The following is a 24311-nucleotide window of genomic DNA, read 5'->3' on the forward strand; positions in this document are numbered from 1 at the left end:
GAGCGGGGGCTACTCATTGTTGTGGTGCGTGTGCTCATTGTGGTGGCTTCTCTTGTTGCGGAGCACGGGCTCCAGGCAAATGGGCTCAGTAGTTGTGGTTCACAGGCTCTAGAGCACAGGCTCAGTAGTTGTGGTGCACGGGCTTAGTTGCTCCGCGGCATGTGGGATCTTCCCCAACCAGGGCGCAAACCCTTGTCCCCTGCATTGGCAAGTGGATTCTTTTTTTTTTTTTTTTTTTTTTGCAGTACGCGGGCCTCTCACTGTTGTGGCCTCTCCCATTGCGGAGCACAGGCTCCGGACGTGCAGGCTCAGCGGCCATGGCTCACGGGCCCACCCGCTCCGCGGCATGTGGGATCTTCCCGGACCGGGGCACGGACCTGTGTCCCCTGCATCGGCAGGCGGACTCTCAATCACTGCGCCACCAGGGAAGCCCTGGCAGGTGGATTCTTAACCACTGCACCACCAGGGAAGCCTCTTCTTTTTTTTTTTTTTTAAATTCTTGAGCATCTGGATAGTGTTTTTTTTTTTAAGACATTATTTTTTTAGAGCAGTTTTAGGTTCACAGCAAAATCGTAAAGGTACAGAGATTTCTCATAAGCCCTCTGCCCCCACATATGCATAGCCTCTCTTAATATCAACATCCTGCACCAGAGTGATACATTTTTTACAATGGGTGAACATACACTGACTCATCATAATCACCCAAAGTCTATAGTTTACCTTAGGGTTCATTCTTGATGTTGTACATTCTGTGGGTTTGGACAAATGTATAATGACATGTATCTATCATTAGAATATCATACCAGGGCATTTTCACTGCCCTAAAACTCCTCTTTGCTCTGCCTGTTCATCTCTCCCTCCACCCTCTGCCTTTTTTTTTCTTTTTTGTTAAACTACAATAAGTCAGCTTCTTTCCCTTATTTTGATACATGCCAAGGAGATTTTCCTGAAATTCATGGAAAAGGTTTTCTTTTGGTTTTCCTCATTTTGTAATTTAACCTATTCCAGGTCATTTAATTATGAAATTATTGATTATTATAGGTACCACATTATTTATTAATATCTTACAGATTACTTTTTAAATCTTTGCTGAAGAATCTGACCTGTCACTGAATATCCTAACCCTAGTTCCTGTACATACACCTGTAATGCAAATCTTTATTCTCTAACCCAGATATGAAATGGTATATATTCAAAGACCCTTTTAATCAAGTGATCATGGAATAAAGTTTTATGAAATATGTGCAGTCTTCTAGTTCATTTTGTAAGTTTCTTTTCTTTTAGTTACAGAAGCAGAGACTAGTTTAGTTTAGATTGCTGGAATAAAGAAATAAGAGAGAAGACCTTGGATTAGAGCTCACACCATCTGCTTTATTTGCACTAGTTTAAATACTGTTAGGGTAGCACAGGTTTTTGTGGATCATTTAAACCTTTTGTACTGTATTGTACGTATCTGAAATATAATTATCTTTAGGCTGTTTTCTAAACTGGTTCACATCAATATTTGCATTGCTACTCTGTGTAACATTTTAATACTGGTAGGAAACGTAGAGGTCTTCCAGTCCATCCCCTCCATTATCTCAGTCAAGACACTGAGACCCAAATTATTTAAGTGATTTACCCACAGTTACCTTCCTTCATGGAATGTAAGAGAAAATTTTTTCCAGTTTTACATGGAGTTGTTATTTGGAATGACCAACCTGTGCCCCCTGCAGTGTAAGCATGGAGTCTTAACCACTGAACTGCCAGGGAAATCCACAAGCTTTCTTTTAATAGTAGAGCTTATTTTTCTTTAAAATAATCTCACCTTGAGCTCCATATGTAAAACATAATTGGGCTTCCCTGGTGGCGCAGTGGTTGAGAGTCCGCCTGCCGATGCAGGGGACACGGGTTCGTGCCCCGGACCAGGAGGATCCCACATGCCGCGGAGCGGCTGGGCCCATGAGCCATGGCAGCTGAGCCTGCACGTCTGGAGCCTGTGCTCCACAACAGGAGTAGGCCACAGCAGTGAGAGGCCCACGTAAAAAAAAAAAAAAAACATAATTGAGAGGGCCCATTTCTGAAGCCCTGAGCCCTGAAAATCTTTTCTCTTAAGTACTTATATCATGAGATTATTGTTTTACAACCTGGTATATTAATCATGATGTTTTGGTCAAAACTAGTGGTGGCAATAGGCAGTCCAAAAAAATGGACACTGAACACAGTGACGTCTTGGGCTTTGATTCACTGACAAAACAATTTACAGAAATAAATGTACTTTGTGCTAGACAATTTGAAGCCCCTGGTAGTTATTTTACATTTATTTGAATTATTTATAATACGTGAATTGGCTTTGCGATATTAAAAACATTCCAGATGTGCATAGCAGGAATTATCAACATGATCCTGACCCTTAGGGCTTTATATAGTCTTTTCTTCCACATAGAAGTCAGAGAGATTAATACAGATATGTATTGAGCCGCTCATATGCTTTGATCGATTGAATTTTAGAAAGCAGTCTCGAATGAATGTTCATGTTACGAGTCTGACTTGGTTTTCTTTCATTTGATAGGAAAAAGCGCCTCTATTTCTGAAGAGAAAGGTGAATCTGATGATGAGAAACCAAGGAAAGGAGAAAGACGATCATCCAGAGTCAGACAGGTAATTCAGTTACCTCTGAAAGCATCCTTCACCTCTTTGGGTAATGCCTTGGATATCTCCTCCTCTTTTTCCTCAAACTATTTCAGAGTTGGTATCTCTCTAGCTTTCTGTACAGTCATCTTCTTTCTCTTCGTAATCATTTTTCTTGTTTTTTGTTTTCTAATTTATATCTGCTCTGGCCTTTGGATTTCTTTTTTTGGCCATGCTGTGAGCATGTGGGATCTTAGTTCCCTGACCAGGGATTGCACCCACACCCCCTGCATTTGGAAGTGTGGTGTCTTAACCCCTGGACTGCCAGGGAAGTCCCTGGCCTTCAAATTTCTAAACGAATATATAAAAAAAATAACTGAAAAGTTAGCAGGCTGGTCTGTATTCCTAAGGCAGCACATTATTGGAAAAGATATAATTCATTATTCAATTAAAACCTTAAAGCTGTATGATACAGTGTTAAGTGAACAGTATACAAAAGTATATGTATAGTGTAATTACAACTGTGGAAAAGAAACAATGGGAAAAAATTAAATATACCCCAAAGATGATCAAAATAATCACATTTATTGATAATAGGTCAGTCCCGCCCCACCCCCCCACCGCCCACCCCCTTTCTAGATGTTCAGTTTATATATATATATATATATATTTTTTTTTTTTTTTTTCCCCCCCTGGTACGTGGGCCTCTCGCTGCTGTGGCCTCTCCCGTTGCGGAGCACAGGCTCCAGACGCTGTGGCCTCTCCCGTTGCGGAGCACAGGCTCCAGACGCGCAGGCTCAGCAGCCATGGCTCACGGGCCTAGCCGCTCCGCGGCATGTGGGATCTTCCCGGACCGGGGCACGAACCCATGTCCCCTGCATCGGCAGGCAGACTCTCAACCACTGCGCCACCAGGGAAGCCCTATATTTTTAAAGCTTGAAGCTAACAAATGAAATACTAGCAGTTTCATTATTCCTTTTGGTCACTGTTTTAATTCCTGTAAGAGGCCATACTAGTCACGCGTGTCTCTTGTCACATTTGTTTTCTGTGTTGCTGAAAGCATATATCATTGAGTTTCCTTGTCATGTGTATGTCTTGTGAGATACTTTTTCTCTGTTGATAGTGAGCAAATATACTTGGAACAATTAAATATTTTTTCTTTCAGGCAAGAGCAGCTAAACTCTCTGAGTGCAGCCAGGCTGCTGAGGAGGAAGAGGATCAAGAAACACCTTCCAGAAATCTGAGGCTCAGAGCAGATCGAAATTTGAAAACTGAGGAGGAAGAAGAAGAGGACGAGGAAGAGGAAGAAGACGAGGAAGACGAGGAAGATGATGATGAGGGACAAAAATCTAGGGATGCACCAGTCCTGAAACAGTTTAAGGAAGAAGAGGGGGAAGAGATGCCCAGTGTAAAAGTGGAGGAGGTAATGGATGAGAGACCGCAAACTATAAGATCCCAGGAACAGGAGGGGATAGAGAGAGGAGGGAGAGTTACAAGGTCCCAGGAAGAGGCCAGAAGAAGTCATCTGGCCAGACATCAGCAGGAGAAAGAGATGAAAACAGCTTCTCCCCTTGAGGAAGAAGAAAGAGAAATAAAACCTTCAAAAAGCTTGGAGGAAAAATCCAAGTCCCCTTCCCCTCCTCGATTGACTGAAGATCTGGAGAAGGCCCCTGTTGTGCTACAACCAGAGCAAACTGCCAGTGAGGAGGAGACTCCCCCACCTTTACTTACCAAGGAAGCATCTTCTCCACCACCTAATACACAACTCCAGAGTGAAGAAGAAATAGAACCCATGGAAGGCCCAGCTCCTCCTGTCCTCATTCAGTTGTCTCCTCCTAATACAGATGCTGAGGCCAGGGAGCTCTTATTGTCTCAGCATACTGTGCAGTTGGTGGGAGGTCTGTCTCCTTTATCAAGCCCTGCAGACACCAAAGTAGAATCTCCAGTAGAGAAAGTGCCAGAGGAGAGTGTCCTGCCTCTAGTTCAGAAAAGCACACAAGCTGAATCCTCAACCCAGAAGGGTCTTGAAACTGAATCAGAAAAATCAGCTCAACCACTTCCTCTAAAAATCGAGGAATTCACACTGGCCAAAGGGATCACGGAGGAATCTTTGGAACAGAAGGAAGGCAGGAGGGCTTCTCATACCCTTGTCCCAAGCCACAGATTGAAACGGTCAGCTGACTCATCCTCTAGCCGATCCTCCTCATCTTCATCCTCCAGTTCTAGATCAAGATCTCGGTCTCCTGACAGCTCAGGCTCTCCGTCTCATTCACCTCCAAGATCCAAGCAGAGAGATGTATCTCAGGCAGGTACTCATTCCAACCCTCGTGGTAGACCCAAGATGGGCTCCAGGTCAACATCAGAATCCAGGTCCCGTTCCCGTTCACGTTCCCGTTCCCGTTCAGCATCAAGCAACAGCAGAAAAGTAAGTGTGGGAGAATCCTGGGTGCATTAATGTTCTGTCTGTACTGCAGTGTTTTTCAACCCCTGGAGAACCTATCATGATTTCCAGCAGAAAAGCTTCCTTTAAGTCCCCAGTTCAGTGATTACTTTCTTCTCACTTCGGAGTCTCACTTTCAACTCATTGATTCCTAAGTTGGGTCCTTTTTCAATTTGATTCCCTTTGATTGCAAAGAAAGCTGAATCCATACCCATTTCCTCTGCTAGACTATAAACTTCTTGAGGGTATGGACATGCCTTTTTATGTGTGTATCCCAGTACCCAGCACCTAGTTGGGAGTTAATAAACAATTTGTTGAGTAATCTAGGAAGTCAGGGAGGTCACTAAGTCAAACAGGAATAAACCTAGGGAAAGATTTAAATAAAATCTTTGAATAAAAAGATCCAAAGTATTAAGTTGGAAAACTCAGTCATCTACTGAATATATGGCATATAAAATAATTTGCCTAATGTGTTTCATTTCTTTAGTCTCTGAGCCCTGGAGTCTCCAGGGACAGCAGCACCAGCTACACTGAAACCAAAGATCCCTCTTCTGGTCAGGGGGTTGCAACTCCACCATTGCCACAGCTGCAGGTCCTTGAGCCGAAGGAGAGGACTTCCACCTCAACCTCTGTCCGAGTGAGGCGTATGAGCCAACCTGAGCCAGCTGAAAAGCATGTGACCCAGAGGTTACAGCCTGAGCGGGTAGGGTATTATGCCCCTTCCCTAAGAGGGAGACGGAGGATTAGGCATGATTTTCCCTTTTGTCTTAGCTATAAAACTGAAAGTGCAGTCTGGATAAGGTTCAATAGAATGGAGAAGGTTGGGGAAACCTGTTAGAGTCTACGTTTTTTTTTTTTTTTTGCGGTACGCTCACTGTTGTGGCCTCTCCCGTTGCGGAGCACAGGCTCCGGACGCGCAGGCTCGGCGGCCATGGCTCACGGGCCCAGCCGCTCCGCGGCATGTGGGATCTTCCCGGACTGGGGCACAAACCTGTGTCCCCTGCATCGGCAGGCGGACTCTCAACCACTGCGCCACCAGGGAAGCCCCTAGAGTCTACTTATATTTCCAAATCCCTGGTTCATGAAAGTTCTCCATGAAGCTGAGCAGCAGGGTTCTCATCTTCAGGGCTCTCAAGGTCAGTTCTTCCTCAGAACATGTCCCTTTTTTCTGCCCAAAAGGAAGCCTTTTCTCAGTTCTCTCAAAGAAGAATTCTAATAAAATGATTTTTGGCATAGAAATTCTGTAAGCAGTATTCCATTCCACTTTCTAAAATGAAATAATGAAGATAAATAGGGTTATGTGTGGAGCTGGTACTGTGTATGTTGTGCTCTGCCTTTTACCAGCTCCACGTTAAAGAAAAGGAACCAAGCAGATTTAATTTAAGTACGTTGCTATGTTTGTTCTGCTGTGTTTGTCCTGACAGGGGAGCCCAAAGAAGTGTGAAGCTGAAGAGGCAGAGCCACCAGCTGCCACACAGCCCCAGACCTCAGAGACTCCGGCCTCCCACCTACCAGAATCAGAAAGGATTCATCACACTGTGTAAGTGATCTCTCTCAACTGGGGTATAACACTCGCAGTTTGTGGGCTAGTTCTTGGCTCCCTAGGGTTCTTTGGCTAAGTCCTAGTTTCATTATAAAATGTGAAGGCAGAGCTTTGTCTGGACTAAGGCTAGACTTCAGTTACTATGTTGAGAGTTGCCACCAGAACTCTTAAGTTAGTCTGAAAAGTGGTGGTGAGAGCAAAAGGAACCCCATATCTGGAGTTATCTGACCAAAACAGTCAATTCCTTTAAGAAGGAGGCAGCAGAGGCTTCTTTTTGTAAACTCAAGACAGTGTAAGGGAATTGACTCAGGCATTTTAACTCAGTCTTTAACTCACATTTACCAGCTACATGTGAGCCTGGGAACACAGGTTAATAAAGGATGTTGAGGATCTACAGAGCAACTTACAGGAGAGTGCTGTTTTTTAGTTTTTTTATTTTCTCTGGTTATAAGCTATCATTTTATTAAGCACAGTCTATCCTAGTTATCTCCCACAGCGTACAATACAGCAAAATATGAAGTCCATATCAAGTCAGAAGTTTATTCCTTCTAAGACCCTTGGATTGATTTTACCATTTATGCAGTTAACGTGAATTTTTTATTTCTTATGTGTAGTCCTAGAAAAATACTGTCATATCAAATTAAATTTGTAATTGAACATGTATGTCATTCATTCTTCTGAGCTAGGTATTACAAATTAAGAAGCCATTGAACCAAAATTCCTGGCTTCAAAGTCTCATGGGAAGTGAAAAAGAAAAGCATTGTGGAAATAAGATTGCTTAGCTTTTAGACATCAGGAATCCTGTACTACTTTAGTGAATGCCCTATGTAGACAGTTGGCCTAACTTTGTTCCATGATTGTTTTAATGGCATTTTAACACTGATACTATCAATATGATTTTTCCCTTTATGTACATCTAATAATTTATATTCTTCTTAGAGCTTCAGACTATCTTTTGCCTCTGATTTTGGAGGGTGGTGGGCAGTGACATGGTTTATTATCTCATTTTCTTGAGACTTTAACAATAATTATATACTCATTATTATAGCTTTTGCTTTGCTACTGTCTATTCTAATATTCTTGCCTCTGCTGCCATCTTGTGGCCATTACATTTTTGGTTTGAAAGCTAAAAGTTCACTCTATTGCCTTTAAACAAAGTTTTTGTTTTTCCATTTTGGAATGGGTACATTATCCTTTGGAAAAGGGTTTTTCTTCTAGGACCTTAAAGTGAAAAACCAGCGGATTCTGGAAGGTGTTCAGGATTCCCCAGCTACACCATCGATGAGGAAATGGGGTGACACCTTGCCTTCCCTATCCATCAATCAGAGATAATGCCTGCCTTTCCCTCCCCCATCCCATGGGAGTATAGCATGTCTTTTCTGTAGTGGCAGTTTCAAAGTAGATGTTGACAACCTGCTACTAATTGGGCCTGAGTAAGTGCCTCCTGTGCACCTTGAGAGGCAAGTAATTTTCTGAAAAGCTCCTTGCTTGTCCTAAAATCCTGTGGGTCTCTGAGATCCTGGCAACAGAGTGGCACTTTGTGCTGTTTTGAAGCACCTTATTTAATGGATTTTCGCATGCAAGTCCAGGGCAAATGAACCTTGGAGTCATATACAGTATTTTTCTCCTCAGGTAAACGTGGCTTTGATCTTCATTTATGACTGAGGTCATCTAGTCACATTGATTCTGGCAAGGTGATAGCAAGTGGCACCTTGGGCAAATATTGAGATTGTCCATTGTTGCCTAGGCAAGCTTCGGTGGAGCAGCCCATAGGTTAGAAATGCAGTCTGAGCTCAGAAGTAGCTCTCACACATCCCTCTTACTTGCTTTCCTTCTGCCTACCTTCCACATGGTCTGTTCAGCAGCCTAACAAAATGAGATGCCCAAAACGCATAGGCTCTTCTGGCACTGGATTTGGTAAATGAATCTTTGAGAAGTTTGCCTACATTTCTGGAGGCCGTACTAAACTGATTCACAACACTCCTCCTGGTCTTTCACCCCTCTAGAGTGCTAGTGTTCAGCCTGGTGATCTCTGGAGCCCTGGCCAATTTTTAAAGTGGGATCAACAGGGAGTGCTAAATGGAAAAGACCATTTGTGGCTTAATCTTGGTTTTCCTCTCTATCTCAACAAGAAGTCACATGACTTTTAAAAAACAGAGCTGGGGCCTGTTGATTCAGTAAAGTGTTAAAAAAAAAATTAGACTTTACTTCAAGGACCTCTCACCACTTGGAAGAGATTGCCTAAATTTTTTTTGCTCTGCTTGGTTAAATCCATTGTGATTCTGATTGTGCCCTGAGGAATTCTAGGTTTATGAGGTAAGGTATCTTTTTCATTTCTTGGGGCAGGAATTTGTGAGCCCTCAGTTCTGTTTCACTTGAGCCCTGTTGCAGAATCTAGTCCTCTGCCTGCTTATAGATACACCAAAAATTTCCTCATACAGCAGAAAATAATGGTACTCTCTTTTTACATTAAAAAAAAAAATAGAGGAAAAAGAAAAAAGAAAGGGAAAGGAAAAACTTTGTGTGGGCAACTGTATCATCCAGTAATAGTTAAATCAAACCCCAATTTTTCTAAATACAACCTTCCTGTGTACACAAACCTTGCAGGCAATAGCAGCGTTGGGCTCTTGGCACCATGCTTATTTGTTTTTTCGCCTGAGTAGGAGGAAGGAAATGGTCCTTTAAGCCAGTATGACAGTGTAATTGATAACTCCTCAGGGGACCTACAGTGCCAGTATGCCAAATGATGCATAATTTTTAAAAAGTAAAATTTATTGTTATCAATAGAGTTTGCTCACTGAGAAGTTGGTATCTAAGGACACACCCTCTAAAACCATACCGACCTGGGTTATCTTGGGACTAGTATGCTCCTGAGGGTATTCTGTGTTTAAATCTCACTGCCTAAGAGTAGTCAGATCCCGCTGTTTCTTTTTAAATTTCACATCAGGTCCTCAGCTCCTTCTGAATTTTCTGTAGTAACTAAAGTTCAAACATATATGTCTATAGAAATTTCCCTTTCCATTAGTTTTTCTGAATCTCATTCCTATTCAGATGTGAACTCTAATGTGACATTATTAGCCCGTAAGTAGTTCTGTCCTTTTCTTCTGGGCTACAAATGCTTTGTGCACTGTTTAATTTTGGGTAGATATCACCCACCCCCATCCCTATGCAGTTTCACTTATTTTATCAAAGGTATCAGAAATATTTGTGCAAGAATTTAAATAGTGGGAAAGGAGATGCCTTTTGCATAAAAGGGACTACAAAGAAAAGCTGTGTGGGGCTCTGACGCATAACTAAGAAGGCTTTGGGACTAGTCCTGCAAGTAGATTGAGTCCCCTTTTGGGATAATTTCGAGGTTTCCTCTTTTTCTTATGAAAATTAAGTTTTGGGAATTCTTAGGCCCCACAGGTTTGATCATGGGGAAATAGACAGCACAAACTCATTGTGTCTTAAGAAGGCCAAGAATAATGTCATAAAATTCTTATTCTTGAAAAAAACGAGATAAAATTTCCAATGGAAAGAAGATTCTTCCTCCAGGGATGCCACTTTTGGAGAGGCATATTGGCAGCTGAAAGTATTTTAGGACAGTTGATGGACAGGGAACATGTATTTGAGGATGTTTGAAGGTAACATTTCTCTGTAGGATAACAGTGTCTGTGGGAATTCTATCCAAAAATACTTCTTAAGAAGAAAACCTTTAATTCAGTAAGGATTTACTAAAATATCCACTTGGTACCCCCAATGACAACCTAATTGGGAAATATTTACTGAGCGTTTCTTTGTGTTAGGCCCCAGGCTAGGGGTCAAGGGATGCAGTCTCTGACCTTGAGGAACTCTGCAGGGTAGAGGTGAGGGGGAAGTAAACCAGCAGGTACTAGACAGTGATGAGGGCATTGCTGAGAACCTGTCAAACCAATTAGTGCCTTTACATCAGAGAAAGAGCAGTCTACTCTTTGAGGATGCTCAAAAAAAAAAAAAAAAAAGCTCCATAGGTGTCATCAAATGAGATAATGGCCTATGAAACGTACATGTGTTTTATGCATATCCTTACCTTGACTTGGGGTGTCTTCCAAGCCAGACTCCTAAGAGCAAATCCTTACCACACTGTTCGATGAGATAGGTATTGTTATTACCCCTACTTTACAGATTAAGAAAGTGATACACAGAGGGGATCAGGAACTTGCCCAATATTATGCTACTTGTGTGCGGGCTGGGACCAAGGCCTGGATTGAGACCTAGCCAGTTTGACTCCAGAGCTCTCAACCTTACTGAGCAGCCAGGGACCACTCAGTGAAAAGGAACTGTAGTGTGATGTATAAACGTGACTGCTTTAGCATGCAATTGACGTGTAAGTTTAAGATTTTAAGCAGCAGGGAGGAAATTTCAGTTTTGACTAAACGCTCTGGTATTACAAGTGAGATAATACTAAGTTTTTGGTTAAGTACACAGAAGCTTCTTAGTGTTATACCTTTACTGCCACTGGGATACAAAAGGAGCACCTTTGCAGTCAACAAATGGACATTTTGAGCATCTACTGAGTGCTTTTTTGAATGGGTAGAGGCAGCTTCCCATTTTACGTTAGTCTGAAGATGCCCCTGATTAGTAGTTTCCATTTAGTTCCCACTTTCTGCCCAGCAGATCGGCACACACCTCACCACCACCACCCCTGTCCTCAGTAACAGTCCTCTCATTTCAGTTTCTTATCCACTTCAGAGCCCTCATTTTGGAGCCCTTGCTCCAAGAAGTAAGTGGCCTTCATGCTTCAGCTACCCAAGGTCCCCTTGCCCTGTTTATCCTTTTCCTTTCTGGCTCCTGCAGACCCTGGGGCAGGGTGACCTTATTAAAGACTCTGTGAAACAAAGTTGTCTGTCTTCTCTTCAGAGACACCTCTCCCCTCCTCTACTGGTAATTCAAAAAGGAACTTTCTCCTTATCCACTCCTTCCATCTCCCTGAAGAAAGGACGGGTTGGGGCAGTAATACGTGGTCATTGCTCGAGGTGAGCAGCCAGTTACCATACAGTGATTGGATAGTGCCAAATCTCATCCCACCTCCCCACCTTGAACCAGCTGATCTGGTTTCAGTGTTCTATGCCTGGCTTCTCAGATAGAGGAAGGTGGGCACTTAAAAAGTGCTCGTGACCCTCCCCTCTGTCTCTTTGCAACTTTGGCTTTGTTATCGTCCTTCTTATCATTTTTCACTCCCAGCTCTGCTGTTTCCTTTCCTTCTATTCTCTGGAATCTTCCAAGCAAGCAGCTGTAACTTTGTATGTCCTCTCCACCCAGCCCCCTCCCCCGCCCCCGTGGAAGAGGAGGAGAGAGCACCCTCTCCCTGTGGGGTTAGGCCTCGGTAGCTGTTGTAACCTGAGAAAAGAAGGAAAAAGGCCAGGCCTTTTGAGCCAGCAGTGAGCTCCTTGTGGCCTGCCAGAGGATAAGAGCCTTGCTCACTCAGCGCCCTCCCTCTCTTCTTTCCCCTCCCCTGCTGCAGCAGGGCCCTCCCCCATCCGCACACACGGGCTGCTGGGTAAGTGGCAAGATGGCTCCCCTGCATGTCTCCGGCTGATCGCCGCCGCTCCGCCAATACAATAGAGCCAGCCACTACCAGCAGCCTGGCCCTCTTCCTCCTCCTTCTCCAGAGAGACCAATCCAGCTGAATTCGGGGTTTGCCGTGAGGACTTAACGCTTATCTCTTAAAAGCCAGATCTATTTTAGCCTCCCCTCACCACCACCACCACCTCCCCTTCCATTTACCATTTTTTGGATCCCCAGTTGCTGCATCTCGATTTTCTCTCTCTGGATCGGGTGGTTGGGGAGGAGGTGGTGGGATCTCGGGACAAGGAGGGTGTTTTGGTTTTTTTTTTTTAATTTTTTAGGATTTTTTTGTTTGGTTTTTGTTATTTCTTCCATTCCAGAAAGGGATAAACAGCACTTCCAGGGGGAGAAAAAAAATCATGTTATCAGAAAGCAAAGAAGGGTGAGAGCTTCACATTTCCATGTATCCCTTTTCCCCACCGCTCTAGCTCCCCTCATCTCCCGTCTCTTCCCCGTGGCTTTCATTCCGTCTTTTCGTTTTGATTTGTCTTCAGTCATTTTGCTTTCCCCCTTTGTCCTTCCTGCCCGGTTTCTAATTGGCCCCACTTGCCCTCTGTGTGGGAAATAGGTATTTTTTGGATAAGACTTTTCTTTAGATTTAGGCATTTGAATCTCTTGTTTCTGTGGGAGCCTATTAACTGGGGGCACATTTCCGATTTTCTCCTCCCCCCGCTTCCCATGCATCCCTCCCTGCCTGCTCTGGGGAGGCTGTTCTGACCTCTGGGTGTCAGGCAGCCTGTCGAGAATGCCGAATTTTCTGGTGATGATCAGCCTGGGGAGGCTTGCTTTCCCCTCTCTTGAGACTTAGGCCCCTGATCATCTTGATTTGATTTTTTTACCCCTCAGTGTTTGGGTGGTAGTGGGGATGAGATAGAACTTCAGGATGAAGACAGAAAAAAGAAGATGGGAAGATAGTTTATCTGAAGTGAACCTCTGGGATTCGTTGTCTGCAATGGGAGCTGACTTGTGTGATTCAGAGGGGTGGGGGAGTGGGTTCAGCGTTTGTCGGTGGGATGCGTGGTGTAGGGGAGGGTGTGTCCTGACTGGGAGGCCTGCTCTCTTTATCTCTTGGAAGTTGGAATAAGGGAGTGGGAGAAACTGGGCGAAGGCTGAATGTAAGAACAATTCCTACACCTCTGAGCAGGTAAAAGTGGCCTGGTGCTTCTCTGAGCTTTCATACTCTGTCTGGCAGTTCTTGTTTTTCCTTTTGGATTAGAGGGGGTCCCTGTTGAAGCTTGAACCCTCACCAGCCTTCCTCTCCCTGCAGCCCTCACCCCCACCATTTCTCCATTCCTGGTGTCTGCAGACCCTGAGGGTCAGTAGGCTTTTACTTACTAAGCAGTTGATTAAACCCAGGGTTGGGCTCATCTGCCACAGCCCTGGCTGTTCTTTCTCCTCTTTTTAAGGAATCAGGCTTCCCTTAGTTTCTCACGCAGTTTGGTTAAATAAAGGTGTCTGGGCCCAGGTCTAGGGAGGCCATGGGGTTGTGGGCAAATCACAGTTACTTTTGAGGGACTTTGCAGAGAGGGATGTTTCTCCTCTTCATATAGGGGTACTCTGGTGAATTACCTAAGAACATTGGAGCCCTGACCCCACACATCACAGCTTTATCCCATCTGGGCAGTGAGTGAATGTGGTTGCTGTGATCTGTGCTCTTTCCCCTAGGAAAACCGTTTCCTGGTTTTCCTGGGGGGACAAGGTCTCTAGTCTGATCTAAAAAAGCAGCCCTCCGAAATCCCACCCAAGTGATGAGGCATGGGGGTTTCCTTGACCCAAAATCTAACGTCTTGCTCTCTCTTCCCCTTGGTTCTTTCCTGCCCTTCCCTCCCAACCTCTCCCCATACTGACAGTGAGGAGAAGGAGGAAGTGACCATGGACACAAGCGAAAACAGACCTGAAAATGAGGTTCCAGAGCCCCCCATGCCTATTGCAGACCAAGTCAGCAATGATGACCGCCCAGAGGGCAGTGCTGAGGATGAGGAGAAGAAAGAGGTAAATATCCAAGCCACCTGCTGGGGTGGGTGGGCAGGAGTGGACCTGGGGGAAAGAATAGAGCACTCTGGTAATCCCTCGTACACAGTGGGATAGCTTAAAGAAGGGAGTAGGCAGAGACTTGGATCAGGATAGGGCCAAGGGAGAATTCGCTGGTTTAGCAAGGGAGACCCCTTGTGATGGGAACAGGGCTCCTTTATTTGCCTTACCTTGTTGGGGAAGTAGTGCAGGTGGGGAAGTTTGTAACCAGCGGGAAAGTCAGTTAATGGCCCTTTAAGACCCAGGCTCAGCTTTACCGGCTACCTTTTCTAGCTTCTCCCTGTTGTAACCCCTCTAGCTTTCCCTCCTTTTTAAAAGTGTGTTGGCGATCAGCGCCATCTAGTGGGCCATGGTGGTTCTCAGCTGACCACCATGCCGAGGAATTTTTGTTCCTCATCTGCCCCCTAGTGGTCTCACTGCAGAGATGTAGCTACTTAGAAGCCAGCCCCTGGGGTCATCCCAAAGGCCCCTTCCCCATTTTTGTGACCTCTTTACTTACTTTTTTGGCATATATCTTATCTTGTGTCCTGAACCCAATTCAGGGGGCTCCCCCCATCAGAGCCAGCGAAGTCTTCTTGGCTCTTAAAGTAATTAGAGCAAGAATTAGCTGGGTTTGGGAGTAGGGTAATAGGGTGGGAGGGACTGTTGTGTGTGTAGCCTTTCTTTGGTGTGTGTTGCGGGGGTGGGGGCCGGTGAACGTGATTTGATGTGCAGAATATTATTTATTACAAGGTCCTTCTTCCCCGTAAAACTTTGTCCAAGTACCTCATGTACGGTAATCCGCCCGTAAAATATAACCCTGCCCAACTGGCCAATCGCTGATGCCGCCTCTTCCTCTGGACCCACCCGCTGCTCCTGAGCTGCCCAGTCAGCCGAGTCTGCTATCCAGGTGTCTTGGCCAGAGGGGGGCATGTGTATGGGATCCTGTGATGGGCCCCCTTTTGCCTCCCTGCCTTGCTTACATCAGGGGGCCAAGAAGAGCACTGTTCTGGAGAGACTTGTATTGAGAAAGCAAAAAGCATTTGGAAAGGGGTGGACTTGCATCATCTCCCTCTTTGGGACACCCCAAGAAGAGCTTGTGTCAGTGCTGGGGCGCCTGCCCACATGCCCTTGCCCTTTTGAGGACTCTGGGTTGCCTTATTTGCTACAGACTGTTGGGATCCCCATCTAGGGCACCAAGACCTCCTAAAGAGTCAATGTTTGTGATCACAGTGCCATGCTGTAAAATACTGAGTGGGGCTCTCGGCTTAAGCTGTGACGACTAGGAACCCTGCAGAGAAGTCTAGGGTCTGAGCCCAGAGATTTAAGGCTGATGACAGCCCAGCCATGTATCACCACTTGCTCATCAGATGGACTTTCCTTTGGTCCCTGTTGTCCATGGTGAAGGGCAGCATATGTTGGTTGCTCCAACTTCTCCTCCATCCCTGGAGGCAGGGGCTCATCCACCCACCTGACTGGAACCGCTGTCTCAGCTGGAGTCCCTGAGGAGATGCCACACACCACTCAGAAGAAAAGTATTCTGACCTTGCTGCTGAATGTGTGCCAGGTCCTGGGGCTACCCACCTACTACCCCCAGGCTGCCTTCAACAGAGGCTCCATGATCCCACTCGGTGAGAGGACCCCCTCCCCAGTTACAGGCAGAGGAGAAAGGGACTCTGGAGTCATCACCTGGATTCCAAGTCTTGGGTGGTGGTGTTGCTGCAGCTTGCCACTGATGGACATAGGGTCCTGCCTCTCACGATAAAAGGCCAGGACCATTTCTGCTACTTACAGGCCATCTCATCAGGGACTGCAAGATGATGCCCCTACAGGGCTGGGACTGATGTCTCTGCCCCCTTTTCCCCTGTACCCCTCGCTGAGCCTGGCCACCACGAGTGAACTGTCTGACATCATGGAAACTGGGCAGCGTCCCCCCACACGTTTCCCTCCCGCCCCCCCTGCGCCCCTGGGAGGACTCTGGCAGTGCCGTGCTGACCACCACGCCGTGCGCCCACCTTTTTTGCCAACCCAACCCCCCACCAATTGCACAGCGCCTAGCAGGGAGGGCTCATTCTGATTGGACCGGCGGTTGACTAGATACAGTACACAGTGAGGTGCGATTGGCTGAACTGAAGATCCCAGGTGTGAGATGGTACCTGGAACATTTGTCATATTCCTAGTTTATTTTCCTCTTTATTTTCTTCTTTCTCCTCTTTTTTTAATCTTTTATTTTAATTTTTTTCTTTATCTTTTTTTCTGATTTCTTTATTGGATTTGTTTATTTATTTGGTTCATGTTTTTCCTGTTTTAATTAAGACTTTTTTTTTTTTCTCACTAACTTACCCATCGAGAGCGGCCTGGCTAGGGGTCAGGCTGGCCCTTAACGGAGACCAAGGAGACTTGGTTAGACGACACAAACGGGGCTGGGGGGTGGATGGGGAAAAGGGATTTCATCAAGAGGGTTCCTGCCCTACCCTTTAGAAGGGTGGTAGGTCTTAGTTTTTCCAGAAATAAGCACTTAAATCTAAAATGCTCTATTCCCTTTTTTGCTCTCTCTTCCTCTTTTTGCTCCGTCCACAGTCTTTCTCCCACTGAGTGTTTGGGGCAGAAACTTGCTCAAAAGCAAGTTTGGAAGTTTCTGGTCCTTGGCAGAGCCCCTAAGGCATAAGCCCTGTTTGGAGAAGAAACAGAAAGGCTCTGCTAGAGCCCTGTACAGTGGTCAGAAAGTCTGAAACTCCCTAGGGACTGTCTGCCCTGCATAAAAACTTGTCTTTACCAAAGACACCTTTAAATTCTTTCTGCTGGCAGTTGGCTCAGGAGGCTCATCTCCAGTGAGTCTGGTGCTGCCGTTTTCCACAGTGTGGTGGGCGTCCGGGCAGTCTTAACAGTCTGCTGTCCAAGCTACTCAGAGCCAATGTCAGTGGATGTCAGGCTGGGCATTGAGAAGAAGAGGAGGGTTATGCTGTCAAAGTCCCCTCCCAAAGTTGGTTTTCCTTGTTTCCTCGTGTTTTCCTCGAGTTAGCAAGGAAGACCTTAGAAGGACTAGATGACCCAGCTCTGGACATAGCTTGTTGGGCTTGGCATCCTCTCGACCAGTAGAGACAGTGGAAGAGGGCATGACCAATGCTTTTAAAGGGCTGGGAGGCTACTGAAATTCTTCTTCCAGCTTATTTCTGGTTAAGCTAATACATAGGTGTGGTATGGACTAGATGACTTTTCCCTGCTGTGATGTTTGGTTTTATTTTTTTCTCTAACTTGCATTGATTCTGCTTCGTTTTTGCCGTTTGCCGCTTCTGTTTTGGTCTCTGTCTGTCTCTGTGTCTCTCTCTCTCTGTGTCTTTGGAGCCTATGCTAAGACTGCCCCATCTAACCTCTTTCCCCCCTCTCTGTGGGGTGTGTCTCTTTCTCTTTTTCCCCCTTTTCTTCTCTATACAGAGCTCGCTGCCCAAATCATTCAAGAGGAAGATCTCCGTTGTCTGTAAGTCTAGCCCCAAATCCCTGATACAGGTCCGGAATACCATAAAAATCAGAGTTGATAGAGAAGTAGATTCCCATTCTCTGTCAGCGGCATTCTTGCGTCACCCCCTGCCATCCCACCACCTCCACCCAGCAAATCTACATCTTTTTGGCGTAGGTAGTGTTTCATTTTAAAATTCAGAACTTCACAAACAATCCTTGTTATTTTTCCCCAGTCACACTTCTTTCTTAACCCTAATGAGATACACCGTGAGATGTCTTACCATTTCTTATCTAGTCCTCCTGCTTTTATTATTTCAGATGTCTGAACTCTCAGAGCGAGGAGTGGGTTTGAGGGATTCCTATAAAATGCTTACCAGTTTATGCTTTATTCTAAGAGAGCATCTGAGAAAATGAGAGTGCCCACACCTCAAACAGTAACATCTTTAACATTTTCCCAATGAGGAACTCCAAGTTGACAAAAGTGTAATAGGTCTTTATGACTTAAATATATCAATCTGTAGTGTGAAAATAACCTAGAGCATGACCAGGTCACATCATGATCTAAAATTAAATTAACTTGGATTTTAGTATCACATAGTCTTGTTTTTCTCATTCCCGTGTCGTCCTCAATCTGTCTTCCCCAGTACTTTAGACTTTTTTACCACTAAAAGTTTAAATTGCTTACCAGCCTAGTTAGCTCTCCCTTGTTGCCTTCAGAGATCAGTAGTTTTCATCTTTCAGGAAGTGGCTCCAGGCCTTTTATTGTTTACTCTGAAGCATGGTTTCCCCAGTCCCCAAATACGGTTTCCTTAAGTTAACCTTTTTCTAAAATTCCATTCGAAGGCTCTCTGTGGGTGTTGTGGTGTGAACCAGCAGAGGGCCTGAGAGCATCTAACTGTGGGGTCCTATTTCTTGGGGACAGCAGCTACCAAGGGGGTGCCAGCTGGAAACAGTGACACAGAGGGGGGCCAGCCTAGTCGGAAGCGGCGCTGGGGAGCCAGCACAGCCACCACACAGAAGAAACCCTCCATCAGTATCACCACCGAGTCACTCAAGGTGAGGTGGGAGGGGCCGGGGAAGGGAGGATGAGACAGGATGTGGGAGTAGACATGGGCCCAGTGTAACGGGGTGGGGGGTATCTGTGTCCCAGAGCCTCATCCCCGACATCAAACCCCTGGCGGGGCAGGAGGCTGTTGTGGATCTTCATGCTGACGACTCCCGAATCTCTGAGGATGAGACAGAGCGTAATGGTGACGATGGGACCCATGACAAGGGGCTGAAAATATGCCGGACCGTCACTCAGGTAAGGCTCCTGCACCCCGCTTTGGGGGAGGGGACCATGGATGCAGAGTGGGCAACTGAGTGAGGAGCTAAGGCAGAGTCCTAGAAGGGAAGTCTGCCATCTGTGCAGAGGGTTGTGTTCGTTGGCCCTTGTAGGGTAGGGGTCAGCAGGCTACCAGATCTAACCTGTAGCCTGTAATAAAGTTCTGTAAGAACACAGCCACCCCAGTTCATTTACTCTTTTTTTTGTTTGTTTATTTTTGGCTGCGTTGGGTCTTCGTTGCGGTACGCGGGCTTCTCATGGCGGCAGCTTCTCTTGCTGCAGAGCACGGGCTCTAGGCGCACGGGCTTCAGTAGTTGGGGCACATGGGCTCAGTAGTTGGGGCACACGGGCTTAGTTGCTCTGCGGCTGTGGGATCCCCCGGACCAGGGCTCGAACCCGTGTCCCCGGCATTGGCAGGCGGACTCTTAACCACTGCGCCGCCAGGGAAGCCCAGTTCATTTACTCTTGTCTCTGGCTGCTTAAGTGCTATAATGTCAGAGTAATGAGTAATGCAACCATATGGCTCACAGAGTCTAAAATGTTTAATATCTTGCCCTCTACAGAGAAAATTTGCCAATTCCTGCCTTAGTTTTCCTCATGGCAGAGTTGAGGCACTACAAATCCCAGGATCTGGTGGAGGTGAACCTAATAATGAAATCTCCTCCCTAGTGGAAGAAGCATGTTAGGTTGACTTACCACCATCTCTCCCCGAGAAACCAGAAACTGAAAAGAATGTACCTGTTTGGTGTTTAAGAATCCCTCTGTAGGGACTTCCCTGGTGATCCAGTGGCTAAGACTCCACACTCCCAATGCAGGGGGCGTGGGTTTGATCCCTGGTCAGGGAACTAGATCCCACATGCCGCAACTAAGACCCGGGACAGCCAAATAAATAAATCATAAATTAATTAATTTAAAAAAAAAAAAAAAAGAAGAGGAATCCGTCTGTTTTCTGATACCTTACAGGTGGTGCCTTCCGAGGGCCAGGAGAATGGGCAGAGGGAAGAGGAGGAAGAAGAGAAGGAGCCTGAAGCAGAAGCCCCTGTACCTCCCCAGGTCTCAGTAGAGGTGGCTTTGCCCCCACCTGTGGAGCATGAAGTAAAGAAAGGTAGGTGCAGCATTATGAGTGAAACATGTGGCCCCCTGAATTCCCAGAGCACTTTATTTGGACCTCTTTTAAAGCGTTTAATGTTTTCTGCCTTGTGTTCTAGTATTTTACACATGTCTTCTCCTAGTTATCAAGCTGCTTGAGGGCTAGGTTTGATTCTGTTTAATTTTTGCATCTCCATAATGAGATCAGCCTGGACCGTACGTTGCACAGTGCAGGTGCTCAGACATTTAGATGGGACAGTGACTACTGGTAGGGAATTTTAAAGTCCTGCTGGAGGTGAAAGAGCCAGCATTGCTCCCTGCTGAAAGTCATTCTTGTGCTCTATTTGATAGTGACTTTAGGAGATACCTTAACTCGACGTTCCATTAGCCAGCAGAAGTCGGGAGTTTCCATTACAATTGATGACCCAGTCCGGACTGCTCAAGTGCCCTCCCCACCCCGGGGCAAGATCAGTAACATCGTCCACATCTCCAATTTGGTAAGTCATTTTTTCCCCACAGTGCAGCTTGGTTTAGAGTCTGAGCTTTGGACTCATGTTTCTTAGGTTCAACTCCTGGATCTGCTGGTTACTCACTCATTGAGTGAGTTACTTAACCTCACAACCTGTCTCATCTGAAAAATGGGGAGAAAAAAGTATCACCCTGCAGGGTTGTCTTGAGAATTTGTAGAGAGCCTGGCCCATGATGTCTCAGACAGTGTTACCACTCTTCTCACATTCCTGATGGAGGGTTCCTAACCTCTCTGGCCTCACCCAGACTTGGAAGCTGTACTCCTGTGACAGTGGTGTGGGAAATCTTCAGACTAGTTACATGAGTATAGTTCTTGCCTTCTTTAAGGCCCTGAAATTTCATTTTCATTGGCAGGTTCGTCCCTTCACTTTAGGCCAACTGAAGGAATTGTTGGGACGTACAGGAACTCTGGTAGAAGAGGCCTTCTGGATTGACAAGATCAAATCTCACTGCTTTGTAACGGTGAGGGGAAGAAGCTGATTCTCTAGGTTTTGGCCTGTATTTCCTTTTGTGACCATCGTGGGCAGATTTGAGGGCATTGTGGCAAGTGGGAAGGGTTGAAGGCCTGTTATGACCCTCTGCCTTCTCCCTCCCTCTGTCAGTACTCGACAGTAGAGGAAGCAGTTGCCACCCGCACAGCTCTACATGGGGTCAAATGGCCCCAGTCCAACCCCAAATTCCTCTGTGCTGACTATGCTGAGCAAGATGAGGTAAGAAACCAAGGGAAAGGAAGGAGGGGGGGTAGGGGCAGGGGAGGCTGTTATCCGCTAGATTCCAGCTGAAATCCCGGCCAAACCTGCAGTCACTGAGATTCCTTTTCCCTCCTCTTCGGTTCCTTTAGTTGAACCATGGGGCTCCAAAGTCTGTTCACTGGGACCTGGGCTCCTTCGGTGGGAGTGATGTCATCTTCATCCTGACTATCTTTGTCCCTCCTCTACCCGCAGCTGGATTATCACCGAGGCCTCTTGGTGGACCGTCCCTCTGAAACTAAGACAGAGGAGCAGGGGGTACCACGGCCGCTGCACCCCCCGCCCCCACCCCCAGCCCAGCCACCACAGCACCCCAGGGCAGAGCAGCGGGAGCAGGAGCGGGCGGTGCGGGAACAGTGGGCAGAGCGGGAACGGGAGATGGAGCGGCGGGAGCGAACGCGATCAGAGCGTGAATGGGATCGGGACAAAGTTCGAGAAGGGCCCCGTTCCCGATCACGGTCCCGTGACCGCCGCCGCAAGGAACGCGCAAAGTCTAAAGAAAAGAAGAGTGAGAAAAAAGGTACTTAGCTATGGGGGGCACACATACTCAGTAGTAGGTGGGAAAGGGACCCAGATGGGACGGGGCACAGAGTCATATGCATCAAGTCTGACTCACTTTCTTCCACCTCAGAGAAAGCTCAGGAGGAACCACCTGCCAAGCTGCTGGACGACCTTTTCCGTAAGACCAAGGCAGCTCCCTGCATCTATTGGCTCCCACTGACTGACAGCCAGGTGAGCGCATGCCTTTCTGCCTTGAGGGGCACTCTCAAGCTCAGGAGGACCCACCTGCCAAGCTGCATCAAGGCTTGGGAGTGAGCAAGGGGAGAGTCATGTGACTGCGAGAGTGACTAGGCCCAGGTATTGGCTTAGAATAATAAGGCAGAAGCTAAGCATCACAGAAAGAGGCAGTTTTAAGACCCAGTTGATTGAGTGGGCCATAGAGAAGCCAGACCCAAAAGGATAGAGGTAGACACAAGATCAGAACTCTGTCCCAGGAAGCTGGCGGTGCCAGCCGTGCTTCTTGGAAGTTCATTTTAGTTAGCTGAGAAATCTGTATTTAATAAACTCAGCCGTTTCTCTTTCTAATTTCTAGGGGTTTTAGCTTTTTAAATCTATGTTTCTTTGTGATGGGCCTTTTGGGGATTGTAGGCTTATGCTACTCCACTAGAGAGAATAGAGATTTGTTCACATCTAGTTAGCTTAGGAAATACCAGAGGCCAGGCATGGATGGTGCCACTACCTGTCGTGGGCATAAAAGATGAAGACTGGGAGGAGGGCTTGGGGCTCTGAGACGAGGACAGATGTGACTGCTGAGGCCCTCCCCGTTCCTGCATAACAGCAAGGCTGACAGTGGTCCCGAGCTAAGAGTACAGGGTCCAGGTGCAGGGAGACCAGGTGAGACTCATGTGAGCAGGGCTGAGGTACCTGTTCTCTGCCTTCCCTGCCTGCTACAGATTGTTCAGAAGGAGGCAGAGCGTGCTGAACGGGCCAAGGAGCGGGAGAAGCGGCGAAAGGAGCAAGAAGAAGAAGAGCAGAAGGAGCGGGAGAAGGAGGCGGAGCGGGAACGGACCCGACAGCTGGAGCGAGAGAAGCGGCGAGAGCACAGCCGGGAGAGGGACAGGGAGAGAGAGCGGGACAGGGAGCGGGACAGGGGAGATCGAGATCGGGAGAGGGACAGGGACCGGGAACGAGGCAGGGAGAGGGACCGCAGAGACACCAAGCGCCACAGCAGGAGCCGGAGTCGGAGCACGCCTGTGCGGGACCGGGGTGGGCGCCGCTAGCCGCTAACCGGGAGAACACTAGGGAGAGCTGCAGGCATCGGCCACCCTGCCCCAGGGGGGTTCAAGGCCACAGAGGGATAGGTACAATCTCCACCACCCTGGAACCAGGGGTCTTTCATACCATTTGCCCAGTGCTGAAGTCTGGCTGCCACCTGTCCCCACATACCAAATGGAGCAGTGGGCATCTTCCCACCCTACCCCCGTAATCTATCTCTTGGGACTTAGCCCTCTCCTCCCTCTCATTTCCCATTAAGTCTGTGAGAGGGAGGAGCTATGTTAGGGAGGGAGGTGGTTGGCCCAGAGCTGGGGAACAGCCAGGAGCCCCAAACCTCTCTCGTTTTTCCTCCATCCTGCTCACCACCTCCTTTGGTACTTGCACCCCCCTTTTGGGAACAGCCGGGGCCAGGACTGGGTCACCTATGAGCTGAATCAGCATCTCCTCCTGAGTCCCAGGGCCCCTGCAGTTCCCAGTCTCTCTGGTCCTGCAGCCCATGCCTCCTGCCCACCGGTTCCACTTTATATCCACCTTTTCCTTTTGTTCAATTTTTATTTTTATTTTTTTTATTATTAAATGATGTGGTCTATGGAAAATAATAAAAATCTGACTTAGTTTTAACTAGTGTGATTGAGTGGCTTTCCTTGGGCAGGGCCCGGGTGAGAGCCGTGTTGAAGGGGAGGCTGCAGCATGCAGTGCAGCCAGCACCGCTTGCATTCCATACACTTAGGCTGCTGCTTCCTGGAGCAGGGACTTCCCACCCTCCCTCCATCCCTGCCTCGGCTCTGGCCACACACAGCTGTGGATCTTCCTCGCTGGAGGGCCCAGGGGAAGACGCCCTGGGAAGAGGGGTGTCCTGGTGCTGTGCTAGAGGCATTTGGTCACCTGCTCACCACCTTCAAGGTGCCGCCCATAACTGCCACCAGGGGGCGGCAGCCGCTCGCTCAGTAGGCTCCTGTAAATGAGCTTCCCAAAAAGGCTCCGTGCCCTCCCGCCGACGTCGCCTCGGTCCCTGACCTGTTTGTTCCCTGGGCCCAGACCGCGGACTCCCTGGACCTTTCTGCTGTGCTTAAGGCCCCCAGCCGGCCCGCTACCCTTCCCTGCACAGGTTCCCAAAGTGCCGCCGCCTCACGGCCGGGGTCCACAGCAGCCTCCAAGGCTGGTCCGGGGGCGGCGAGCCGGGCCTCCGCAGTG

The 24311-nt window shown here is 47.3% G+C and overlaps 1 protein-coding gene and 1 long non-coding RNA gene across 4 annotated transcripts in view; both read left to right on the plus strand.

The window, feature by feature from the left end:
- ACIN1 (apoptotic chromatin condensation inducer 1) overlaps positions 1–23738 on the plus strand; it is a 33383-nt gene extending 9645 nt beyond the window's left edge. For 2 of the 3 annotated variants that reach the window (XM_060096466.1, XM_060096468.1), the window contains 15 exons: positions 2552–2640; positions 3776–5035; positions 5538–5753; positions 6475–6590; positions 14033–14174; positions 17628–17670; positions 18574–18707; positions 18802–18954; positions 19939–20080; positions 20416–20561; positions 20947–21054; positions 21195–21302; positions 21537–21861; positions 21973–22073; positions 22796–23738. In XM_060096466.1, coding sequence (XP_059952449.1) covers positions 2552–2640; positions 3776–5035; positions 5538–5753; positions 6475–6590; positions 14033–14174; positions 17628–17670; positions 18574–18707; positions 18802–18954; positions 19939–20080; positions 20416–20561; positions 20947–21054; positions 21195–21302; positions 21537–21861; positions 21973–22073; positions 22796–23122 — 3410 coding nt within the window. In that variant the 3' untranslated portion in view covers positions 23123–23738. The remainder of the gene's footprint in view (positions 1–2551; positions 2641–3775; positions 5036–5537; positions 5754–6474; positions 6591–14032; positions 14175–17627; positions 17671–18573; positions 18708–18801; positions 18955–19938; positions 20081–20415; positions 20562–20946; positions 21055–21194; positions 21303–21536; positions 21862–21972; positions 22074–22795) is intronic. The other variant, XM_060096467.1, reaches the window with a different exon arrangement.
- Positions 10974–14026, plus strand: LOC132488372 (uncharacterized). The gene is made up of 3 exons (XR_009531739.1): positions 10974–12258; positions 12503–12564; positions 13258–14026. It is a non-coding gene; the product is annotated as an uncharacterized LOC132488372 (long non-coding RNA).
- Positions 23739–24311: the final 573 nt, after the last annotated feature.

This window comes from Mesoplodon densirostris, chromosome 4, assembly GCF_025265405.1.
Source record: "Mesoplodon densirostris isolate mMesDen1 chromosome 4, mMesDen1 primary haplotype, whole genome shotgun sequence".
NCBI lineage: Eukaryota > Metazoa > Chordata > Mammalia > Artiodactyla > Ziphiidae > Mesoplodon > Mesoplodon densirostris.